General features: G+C 41.0%; 1 protein-coding gene across 2 annotated transcripts in view; it reads right to left on the bottom strand.

The window, feature by feature from the left end:
• The window catches only part of GNPTAB (N-acetylglucosamine-1-phosphate transferase subunits alpha and beta), a 65,082-nt gene that overhangs the window by 4,477 nt on the left and 48,392 nt on the right, over positions 1 to 12,213 (bottom strand). For both annotated transcript variants that reach the window (XM_019651896.1, XM_019651897.1), the window contains 6 exons: positions 10,967 to 11,166; positions 10,519 to 10,738; positions 9,262 to 9,375; positions 7,791 to 7,876; positions 7,435 to 7,533; positions 2,883 to 3,050 (listed from right to left, as the gene is read on the bottom strand). In XM_019651896.1, the coding sequence (XP_019507441.1) occupies positions 2,883 to 3,050; positions 7,435 to 7,533; positions 7,791 to 7,876; positions 9,262 to 9,375; positions 10,519 to 10,738; positions 10,967 to 11,166 (887 nt within the window). The remainder of the gene's footprint in view (positions 1 to 2,882; positions 3,051 to 7,434; positions 7,534 to 7,790; positions 7,877 to 9,261; positions 9,376 to 10,518; positions 10,739 to 10,966; positions 11,167 to 12,213) is intronic.

The raw sequence follows: 12,213 nt of genomic DNA, 5'->3' as shown, positions 1-12,213 counted from the left end.
GAGAGAGAGAGAGAGAGAGAGAGAGAGAGAGAGAGAGAGAATGAATATGAATCAGGGTGAAAATGGTGACCAGAAGGATGATGTCATACACAGGTGACCCAAGGCAGGCAGTCACGTTAGTCCAGGCATGAAAAAAGAATGAGGGGCAGTGAGGGTAAAAAGAAGCAACAGAGGAGGCATTCTGGGAGTAGAATCAACTGGACTTGGAGATAGGATACTGGGGATAAAAACTATAGCAGTTTCCTCATCTGTAATTTGAAAATAAATGAATAATGTATTATGAAGATTAAATAAATGCTTAACATAAGCTTGGAAGATATGCTAATAACTACCAAATGCAGACCTCTATCTACTGAGTTCCTAATTCTCATTTACAACTCTCTGGTAGTAGATGAGTCTATTTCAAGTCACATTACTTATAATGGTATCTCCCACACACTTTTCTCAACTGTATTTCCTGTGTCTGTTGATCACAACGAGCTCAGTCACTTTAATGTCTACAGTGTCTTTCAGAACCTACATGTAATTTAAAGAGCTAAAGCCACAGGTTGTAATGAGTTCCCCTAGCAACCAGACAACCCTGTAATAGCTGGAGGGGAACCAAGCTTCCCTCAGCCACCCACCCACCGAGCACCTACTATGTGCTAGGGAGGCACTGTGGACTCAGATACAAGTAAGACACTGCCTCTGCCCCTGAAGAGGGCTCATGGCACACCAGGCAGACTGTTCATTGTACAGTGTACAAAGTACTGTACCTGAGAAAGGGGAACAGGAAGGTAGCCAATCAAAAAACCAGGGAAAGGTAACAGGGCATTCAAGAGCACAGTGTCATGAAAGGAAAAGAGAAAAAGGAAAGTTTCTAGGAGGCAGGGAGGGGTTGGGGGGTCAGCAGTGAGAGAGGACGCAGAAGTCAGGATGAGGAAAAAGCGGCACCAGGCTGAGGAGCTGCGAAGAACACCCTACACCCGATTCGCCTCATCTGTACAACGTGGAAATCAAAGTCCTGTCAAAGTATGCGGAAGTCCACTCCTTTATTCAATTGAGCCCTTGAAAGTAAATTTAGTCACAGACTGGATTTGGGGAGTTAATACTGAAAGCATCCAAGGTCTCTTTCCTCTGAGCTAAAGGAAAGTGAAATGGTGAGAAGCAAATCCAGCAATTACTGGAAGTCAAGACCCATGATTTAGTAATAACTTCTTTTTATGAAAAAAAATATATAGATATTAGCAATATACATGCTAATTGTCTCACCCCACTCCAAGACACCAAGGAGTTCTAGCTGCCAAGGTCTGCTCATTCCCTCCCTAAAATGTCTCCCAATTCTGTCTACAGCTTTCTCTTTATTTCCTGGTCTGTGTCCTTGGGTCACACCTTGACTGTCTGTTTCAGGACAACTGAAATGATTCTCACTTGTCTCCCTGCCTCCAGTTCCCAGACAACATGGCCTCACTTCAAACAACTTCCTCACCAGTCCAACCCTCACACTACCATTAGTCATCCTTTCAAATCACGAAGTCTGATCAAAGACAAACATCTTTTAAAAAAAAAATCTCTCTAGGGGAGCCCCATCCTCTAAAGAAAAAAGTCTAGGGCTGGCCAAGTGGCTCAGTTGGTTAAGAGTTAGGTTAAGAGTTTAAGCTCTGAGCAACAGGGCCGCGGTTCGATTCCCACATGGGCCAGTGACACTGTGCCCGAGCTGAGCTGCCTGAGCTGCCAACAGGTGGCAGGATGGCTCAGCTGGTGAGAGCACATGCTCCTAACAACAAGGTTGCCTGTTTGATGGTGGGCTATGTCTGCCCGCAACTAATACTGAACTTGGCACCTTGAGCTGAGCTGTCACCCGGATGGCTCAGTGGATACAGCGTGCGCTCTTAACAACAAGGCTGCTGGTTTAACTTCTGCATGGGATGGTGGCTATGCCCACCTGCAACTAAGACTGAACTCAGCACCTTGAGCTGAGCTGCCACCCGGATGGCTCAGTGTATAGAGCATGCACTCTTAACAACAAGGCTGCTGGTTCGACTCCCACATGGGATGGTGGCTACGCCCACCCGCAACTAAGATTGAACACAGCACCTTGAACTTAAGAGGCCACGAGCAACCGACGGACAGCCAGATGGTGACTGGCACCCTCCACAACTAAGACTGAAGAACAACAACTTGGCTGGTCCCTTTCCCCAATTCCCCAACACTGTTCCCCTCCCCCAATTCCCTGATTTTAAAGAAAAAAGTCTAATTCAGATACGGCCCTTCACAATCGCTCCTTTATCCCTGCAAAGCACTCTCTTATACACCTCTGTGCCTTTGTATTCCTGGCACCTGGCATGGGGAGTGGGGAGTGGGGGGCAGGGGCGGGTAAGGGGTAAAAAATCTTCCTAAACTGAAAGATAAAATTATCTTTATAATTAAGTCTTGAAAATGGTAGTAAAATAAAAGATGAAGGAAACATTATAAAGCAGCTCTGGAATATAGTGAAACATGTGGGGGGTGGGGAATCAGGCAGGATTTGCCACTTACCAGCTACCTCACCTTGAGCAAACCCCTCACCTTCTACTACCATGTTCTCATCTGTAACATGGCAATAACAGTACCCTTAACTGTAAAGACTAGAGTAAACATATTGTCCCGCACAGTGTCTGCCATATAGCAAGTACTCAAGAAACAGGGTGGCTACTCTGACGGAAGTAATGACAATGAATAAGGCTCAGCAGATGTGCTGGGCCAGTGAGCTGAATAAAACATATATTTCAATTATTATGCTCAATAAAAACTATAAGTGCATTTTACAAAGAAATTATAGAGCAAATAACACATTTTTTAAAATTGCATCATTCTAAAAAAAAAAAACCACACACACACGTATACGAACCACGAGAACTTACCATTCCTGCAGCTCATGCATATGGAGGAAACGGTTTCGATACTCTCTTGGCAGCTCAAACTGGGACGGTATGGGGAACATGGATTCATAGAAGTCCCTGAGAACAGCTTTCACTGTCTGGGCATCTTTATGATTGTGGTCGATGTTGTCATTCAGGCAAACAAACTTTCTGGAAATAACAGAGGCCCAGGGTTATTGATTATCCTTAGGATGATCCTGACCTAACAAAACAAGAAATATGGATTCCAAATATATTTTAAATGGACTTATGTGCCAAGCTGTTACATTTACTGATATGATTCTCGGGGGGGGGGTAATGTTCTATAAATTTTTCTTTGGATAGTCTTCACCTGTAAAACAGCATTAGGAAAGATAATCTTGCAAGGGTCTTCTAGCTGTGAGAATAAATGAATGATTTCCACTTGGCATGCCCCAAAATAAGTGTTTAATAAATGTGGTTAACTGACTGGAGCAATTTGTTAGCAGCCAGGGGAAAAATTAGTAAGTACCTGAAACCAGTTCTCTGAACTGACAATAATATTACTAAGAGTAGTCACGTAGATATTGGGATGGCCTCCAAGCTATGGATTCTATGAGTTTGATTACTCTTTCTTAATATGTCTCCACCCAAACTGTAAGATGCTAGCGTTCTGGCAAAAAGCATATTACAGTGGTGCCTCCCTACTGTTTCAAGTTCCCTTCAAGGCAAGTCACTAATCTGAGGGCTCATGAAAATGGTAGGTAGGTAGATAATAGTTTTGAAGTACACTTGCTAAAACAATAGCGACAACAATAAAAAAACCCAAAAACCAAAAACCAAATAAGCCCCACCAAACTTTAATCTAATAAAGACTTCTTATATACAGGTATCAATTTACAGGAAATACAGGGACAGAGGCACATGTTAAACAACTGGGATACAATCAGAGAAGGCCAATGTGTAGGAAATACAGAATATATAAGTTTCTTCATATACACACAAAAAAAATTATATGGTGAAAGAAAAGAGAGATTGAGGGAAAACCCATAGACCTAATCTTAATGAATTTACTTGATGCCACTTCAAACCTACAAACTTAAAAAAACATATAAAAGGAAAAAATATATATATATATAAAAGACAATTGGGGAAATGTATAGACTGACCAGTTTATCATATTAAGGAATAATAAATGGTATTGTGATTATTTTTAAAGAGTCCTTATAATTTAGAGAAATATACTGAAAATTTTACAGAAAAAGATACAATGTCTGAGACTGACATAAAAATAATTGGGTAGCCGTGAAGGAGTCAGTGTGTTTAGATGAAACCAGATCAACCAAAAATTGCTTAATGAAGATGAGTAATGGGCATGTGAAAGTTCATTATCCTAGCTATTCTCTAAACATGGAGACTGCTTTAAATTAAAGAGTACTAAAGAGATATGTCAATCAAGTACAATGCATGAACCTTTACTATATCCTGGATTAAAAACAAACAGGGGCCGGACGAGTGGCGCGTTGGTTAAGAGTTGGCTTCGGAGCGTGAGCTCTGAGCAGCAGGGCCACCAGTTCAGTTCCCACATGGGCTAGTGACACTACACCCTCTACAGCTAAAATTGTGAACAACAGCTCGACCTGGAGCTGGGCTGCTGTGAGTGGCCGGTGACAGTGTAGGCTGCAGCCCCTTCTGCAGTGGGCTGCCATGAGCTACCGAGAGTGGCCAGCAGCCAGCATGAGAGGCCGGCTGCCATGAGCCGCCATGAGCCGCTGTGAGCAGCCATCCAATGGCCGGCGACCGATCTGCCTCAGCCGGGAAGAGCTCAATGATCACAATACCCACAAGGGCCAGTGAAGCAGTGTCCTCCACAACTAGGCTGAAGAACAAAAGGACAGCAACTTGTCTTTGCGCCTTCCCCGATTCCCCAATGCTGTTCCCCTCCCCCAATTCCCCAATAAAATCTTTAAAAAACAAACAAACAACAGCTATAAAGAACATCTGGAGACAACTGGGAAAATCTGAATGTATACGACCTATTAGATGGTATTATTTCGTCAGTGTTAAGGGTTTTAGCTATGTGTGAAAGGTCTTGTGGTATGACTGTTTTAGAAGACAATATGAGAAATTAGAGGTAAAGTGTCTGGATGTCTGCAACTAATTCTCAAATGGTTCAGCAAAAACAAAAATAAAAAACAAAACCTGTGTATGTGTATGTATATGTGTAAATAGATGAAGAGAGGCCAAGCAAATATGACAAAAGGCTGCTAATTTTAAAACCTGGGCTAAGTATTTATGGGGCTTATTGTACTTCTTTAAATAAAAAAATTTAAAAATTTTTCTGTATCTTCAAACTTTTTCAAAAAGTTGGGGAAACTTAAAGAAAGTATATGTATAAGGCAAAGGGTGTGTGTGGATACAGGGTGGCTAAAGCAGACACTTCGGGGTGCCCAACAAACACTCCCCTCCTTCCAAAGAGAACTTGCACTTTGCTCTGTATTTCTACCCCCATGAGCTGACAAAGGGGCGTGACCCCACCCCAACCCAGAGGCAGCTTCTGATCAGTGTGAGCGAATCCCTCCCCTTCACAGGGGCTGGTGTAGGAATAGGGGACAGCACGTGACACACAACAAGGGGCGATCCCTTTCTGCCTCAGAACATGGCTCTGTCTGCAGAGACATTTAGAACTGCGGCAGGTGCCCCATCTCCAGCCTGAGGATGAAGCCAACACTGGCAGGAGGGCAGCAGCGATGAAGGGGTCCGAGGGGAAACCAAAGCCTGGGTGCTGCCCATCCCAACCTTTCAAAGGGATAAGCCTGTCCTTAGAGAGTAAGTCAGCTAGAAGACTGATTTTCCACCCCTGACTTAAAATGAGCCCCCATAAAAGTAAAACAAAACAAAAAAGTTCAAAATGATAAAATCTGTTCAGGATCACAGGAGGTTATCTGGGCCTGGAAGACGCTGCAGGGGAAGCTTGGCTTGCCATGTATCTTTTTAGTAAAATCCCGTCCCCCAAAGTACCACAAAGGCCTATGAACGCTCTCACCCAACAGCTTTCAAACAGGCCTAAGGACATAAAAGTAGAAGAAAGAACTGCAAATTCTCAAATGGCATTGCTACAGATCATTAATGACTGAGACAGCATATCAACAGAATGAGGGTGGCAAAAAGCACATATCAAAAATGATTCTTAAAGCTAAAATTATTTTTTAAAATTAGAGCAGGGCATTCCAGGCAGAGGGAACAGCACGTGCAAAGGGAGCTGCAGTCTGGATGATTATTGATTATTGTGTCTTACTATTTACTTGGCTTATGGGAAGTATTTATTATTTTCTGGGAAATAAAGTACTTCCTGAATTACTGAATATACTAAATTAAGCATTAAAGATAGTTTCATTTTTCTTAAAATTCCAATTTCTGCCCCCACCCCCAAACAAGAATGGGATTTTTCAGAAAACATACCATGGCTTTAACATGCCTAGAACATTTACGTCTCAAACCATTTATAATGAAAATCATAATTTAAATGAGGTGAAACTGAAGACTTCCAAATCCATTTCAAAGACTCCAATAAACAATATTTAATTTTAGGGCCAGCCGGCTGGCGTAGTTGGTTAGAGCGCGAGCTCTGAGCAACAGGGTCACCGATTCGATTCCCACATGGGCCAGTGAGCTGCCGCTGAGCTGCCAACGGGTGGCCGGATGGCTCAGCTGTACAAGGTTGCCAGTTAGACTAGACTGAAAGTGGCGACTGGACTTAGAGTTGAGCTTGCGCCCTCTACAGCTAAGACTGAAGGACAACAACTTAACCTGGAGCTGATGAGCCCTGGAAAACACAATGTTCCCCTTCCCCAATTCCCCAACACTGTTCCCTTCCCCAATTCCCCAATAAAATCTTAAAAAAACATATTTAATTTTATATGCCAAGGTCTTGTTTGCTCCAGAAAACCGATGAAATTCGTTTCCCACAAAAATTCAGATTTTCACAAATTTCATCAAACTTAGGGGGGCCAGGCTGGGTTTTCAAGGCTCATGTAAACCTGAACGCTTATCCTCCCCAAAGAATGAATGTAGCTTACTGGATTAATGTTCACAGTTATGATAGCATTTTTTTCCACAGAAGCTAATCTGAACTTTACTTCGAGTTGCAAAGATAAGTCGAACCACCAAAGTAACTTCTCTGGAAGCACCTTTTTAGAAATGCTGTGAGAGCCCCAGCTGTCTGGTCTCACCTGCCCCGTGATGCAGTCCACCCCGTAGCCGCACTGAACAGCTCATGTCACTGGACTCACAGAAGTCTGTGCTAGTCCCTCTGCATGAGTGGATCCTATCTCAACTCACAACTCTTATCTCTTAGTTCAAACACTATTCCATCATTTGGCATTTCCTTCTGCTCCAAATAGAAATAAGTTATTCCCTTCTCTCTAGTTCTGTTGCTTTTTTTTTTATGTATGTTTGCATGATTAAAGTTAATTTTTAAAGTTATGGGAATTCTCTGTACTTTCTACTCAATTTTGCTGTGAACCTAAAGAGCTCTAAAAAATAAAGTTTATCAATTAATTTAAAACTCCAGTACCTGGGGTTTTTCCTTATATCATCCAGCTGGCCAACCACATGAGAAACATTGGTACGAATCATTTTAAAAGCAATTTCTTCTTCTCCCATGATTTCAAACCTAATTACAAAACATATTTAAAGAGTGTAAATATTTATGTGGATATGAAAAACAAACTTTCAATCAGAAATACATTTTATAAAACTTGAACAGACTCAACATCCTCAGAATGACTTAATCTTTCAATCTCACATAAGAAAATAATCTCAAATACATTTTAAAAGAATGCTTAATAAACTATTGTAAAACCATGAAAATACCAGACTTGTAATAATTATTCTTAAACTAAACAAAGAGGAAATTGCATGTCTACTTACCTGTATTTGTTTTTGTCCTTATATGCTTTGTGGATTTTATCAGTTACCGGTTTACAGTTGGTTACTAGACTTTTAGTGACTGGTGGCTGTGAGAAAACACAGACATAACATCAGGGCCAGGACCAGGTGAGGCAAGCGAAGCATTCGCTTCAGGTGCAAAATTTAAGAGGGCACCAAAACACTTAGTAATCAAGACAATGTTTTTAAAAATCAGATTGGTATACTATGACCCGCAGGCTAATTTTTGTAAATAAAGTTTTAAGTGGCACATATCTGTATACTAACCCACGTCATATGCTAAACCACCAAGATATGATCAGCGATACTCATAGTTGGTCCATGTATGCTGATGGCTCCTGTGCTGACCTCGCTCACCAGTGGCTGCCACTCATCACGTTGTGTCTCCTTGTGAGTGAGCCTTCATGGGGCTCTCTGAGAACAGGAGTGAGGAACATGGTCCCTCATGTGCACAATGGATGCTAAATGAATGATTTCCCTCTTTCAGATTTTTTACTGATTTGTTACTCTTCTCTACATTCATTTACAAATGGCTTACCTGTGTTAACTATAAATTATCTATACATAGCATGAACATTTGCAAGGTAGAAAAAATTTTTTAATAATATTTTATTCTGATTATGAAAGCAAAAGCTATTTGTTATTAAAAAAATGTGGAAAATAACAGTGTGAAAAAGGAAATTATAAACCACCTATGATTTAACCTATTGTCATTTCCGTTACTTTTCAGGGTATGTATATGCGTGCGTGTGTGAAGGTATTTGTGGGTTTCCCATAGTTCAAATCATACTGTGTATATGGTACTCTCTATTTTTCCCCAATGAATTTTATTTTGTAAACATTTTTCCATATAGCAGTAAAAATTAATTATAAGCATCAATTAATGGCTATTATACATTACACCCTTGTTCCCTCAATTCTAAATGAACATTTTTTTTTCACATTATCACTTCTCTGAAACTGGGATGCATTTTATAATCAACAGTCTTCCATTCATTTCAGCCAAGTGGCACTCCAATATATATGTGTGTCAATCATCCACAGCCCCTTCTGGTAAGATCAAGAAAGTATCAGCATCAAAACAGCTTAGCTTTGATGAAAGATGGTATTCCACTTGATGAGTATCTCTTTGGTTAATGTTTAAATTCAGGACTGTTCTCCCAAGCTAATGAGAATACTTTGGGGCTAGCTTCTGCCACGCTGAGTGAATAGGAGGCCTGATTATAGAATATAAGCAACTAATTTCAATATTAGCTTAACCTCCACTGGGGAGGAGAAAAGATATTCCAAAGCAAGATATAAATTATTCTGGATTATCTGTGCTACTTTCCACCAAAGATACATAAACAGAGTGAGCCACTTCTAGTTTTTGAAGTGCCATACAGAAATGGTGTAAATATCACCCAATAAGGAAATACTTCCAGTTTTTAAAAAAAGAACCCATTCCACTTACCAAATTGGGGTCATAGTATGCTTCCTGAGTTGCTGGGATGTTGCTCAGTTGAGTGATATTTGCAGGAAGCATTTTCGAGCAATTTATTAACATGTGTTCCAGACCTGTTAAATCCTTACAAAAAATAAAAATAAAAGAATAAGCCTCTTATGTACATTACAATTAATGATTGTGGTTTTAAAAATAAAAACTATGTAAAAGTCTCCAAAATTTGTTTAAATGCTATCTTCAAAGAGACTTTGACTATATGATTCTTGAGCTAAAGACACCCTCAAAAGAGAATGAGGCAAAACAAATACAAATATTGCATCAAAACAGAACATCCGGGATTGTGAGTCACCATTTTACACAAGACAGTCCAGGGGATCACCAGACGGGTGACCTGCAGTTAGATTCATCTCGGCACTCTCCATTAGTGAGTTTCCTACTCCTGGGACTAGAGGGGACCATTATAGAGGGGACTGTGCAGCACCACAGGCCTGGCTGAGATCTCCAGTCGGCCATTCCCGAAGTGCCTGAATGAACTTATCATGAGAATCTTACACTCAGGGATGGTCTTGGTCTCCTCCAGACAATACAACAGCAATCCCTACCACAAGCCTACAAAAGTAATCTCATAAAATACTAACTTCAAATTTAGTTTTAACTATGTCACTAAAAATGGACTAGTTGTGAACACCCTCATTAAATATTAAGAATTGCTTTGGGGCCGGCCGAGTGGCGCGATGGTTAAGAACTGGCTTGGGACACCAGAGGGCCCCGGTTCGGATCCCACATATGAGGGCCAGTGACACTGCCCTCCACAGCTAAGATGGTGAACAACAGCTCAACCTGGAGCTGGGCTGCCGTGAGTCGCCGGCGACGGCGTAGGCTGCAGCCCCTGTGGCAGTGGGTTGCCATGGGCTACCGTGTGTGGCCAGCAGCCAGCGTGAGCGGCCAGCAGCCACAGTGAGCGGCCGTCCAGAAGCCGGCGACTGATCTGCCTCACCCGGGAAGAGCGCAATGATGGTGCCAACTTGAGCCAGTGAAGCAACGTCCTCCACAATTAGACTGAAGAACAAAAAACGACAGCAACTTGCCTGTTCCCCTTCCCCCAATTCCCCAGCGCTGTTCCCATCCCCCCAATTCCCCAATTAAAAAAAAATTAAAAAAAAAGAATTGCTTTTACTTGACTTACACTGAAATATATAGGGGGAGAAAAAAAAAGTATCATAATTAAAAGTTCCATTTAAAATTAGGGAGAAAAAGACACAATACCTGCAAACTTAAAGGCAGGTCATGAATTCTGGTAGCCAGTGTTCGGATTTCTCTGTCAGATAAGACACCAGATTGGTCAGTATCAACTTCATCAAAAACTTGAGATATATTCAGTGGCTGAACTGCACTCATGAGGTAATAAAAATAAGAGAAGGCAAACTGCATATCCTCAGAATGGCGCACTTTGTGAAATGACGTCTTGTCAAATTCTTCAGGGAACCTGTACAAATGTAACACACAATGAGCTCGGGATATTTAAAATATATACAATGCCTAACATCTGTGGAGTTAGCATCTGTTTCCTTCCCACTTATCTAACAGTACCTTCAACACATTAGTCATCAAATAGTAGAGCCATAAATTTAGCACATTTTATGGCGAAAATGTAAACTTCACGCAGCCTTAGCTCTGAGTACATGCGAGCAACCCAAACGCAAGCCAGACTTACATATCCTGCAGTTCTTGCATAACTATTCGGTCGATCATGTGAGGCATGTGTGCAGGGACTTTCCGAGATGTGAATCCAAACTTGCTATTTAGAATTTTATTTACGTATCGGAGGGAATCAGCAAACGTATCTTTCAGTTGCCTCCCAGTATGTGTGCTATCAGTAAAGTAGGCCAATTGCATCTTCAATGACTCTTCTTCCTGAAAAGAGAATTCCACACAACACAGCATTATGTTTAGTGGACAAGTACACTCGGTTAACAAGAAGCAGAGGTGCCATTTTATAGAATGTGGTAATAGCTAGTCACTAACAGTCCATGAGGGGCAAATGAACTGAGCACTCACAGGTCACTTGGAGGATCCTAAGAGCAGGACTAAACTGGGTTTCAGTGAAAGTTATCACCAACATTGGCTTGAGAACAACAGTTGTGCAGTGAAGGATATTCTTCAAAGATTAGTCATTAACCAGGAGATGTCATAGCCATTCAATGCAACATTTAGAAAATTTATTTACAAATAAATTTGATAGTATTTTCATATCAAATTATTTTTACTGGTGATTTCAAAGCAGCAAGTACTTGAGTTTTGAACATAAGGACTAAAATACAAACTGGTTTCACCATATAATTGTGTTAGTATTGTAAATGTAAAGAACCTTATAGGGGGTAAAACTGATTGAATGAGCAAATATTGGCAAAGAATACAAACACTTTACAGAGGAGGCAACAGTTTTGCTTTTCAAGCTGATAAAAATGTAAAGAGGTTGATAATAACTGGTGTTGGTTAGCCTGTGGCGAAACAACTAGTCTTGTATGCTGTTTGTCGAAGTATGAAGTGGTGCAACATTTTAGAAGGACATATTGAAATGTTTAGGCACAAGACCCCCTTTAACCTAGCAATTCTACCTACAGAAATAAAAACGTCCTCAAGAGTAAGATATGTGTACAAGAATATTTATTGCAACACTATGAAATTGCAAAATCCTGGAAATAACCAGCAGCTGTTAAAAAGAACAATGGCACTGACATGGAAAAACTGCCCACGTGTCACGAAAGCAAAAGGCAACTGCAGAGCAGTATATGGAGAGTGGAACTTCACTGTGGCAAAACAGAAACCATATAGTGTATATGTTTGCATACCTATAGAAAAATACTGAAAAGACACCCACCAAACTATAACAGTGATTATCTCAATTGGGGAGAAAAGGAAGGGAGGAGGGCGACCTTTCCCCTTTTTACTGTATCTCTT

Source organism: Hipposideros armiger, unplaced genomic scaffold (genome assembly GCF_001890085.2).
Source record: "Hipposideros armiger isolate ML-2016 unplaced genomic scaffold, ASM189008v1 scaffold_168, whole genome shotgun sequence".
Taxonomy (NCBI): Eukaryota; Metazoa; Chordata; class Mammalia; order Chiroptera; family Hipposideridae; genus Hipposideros; species Hipposideros armiger.
This window is presented reverse-complemented; position numbering and strand designations above follow the sequence as displayed.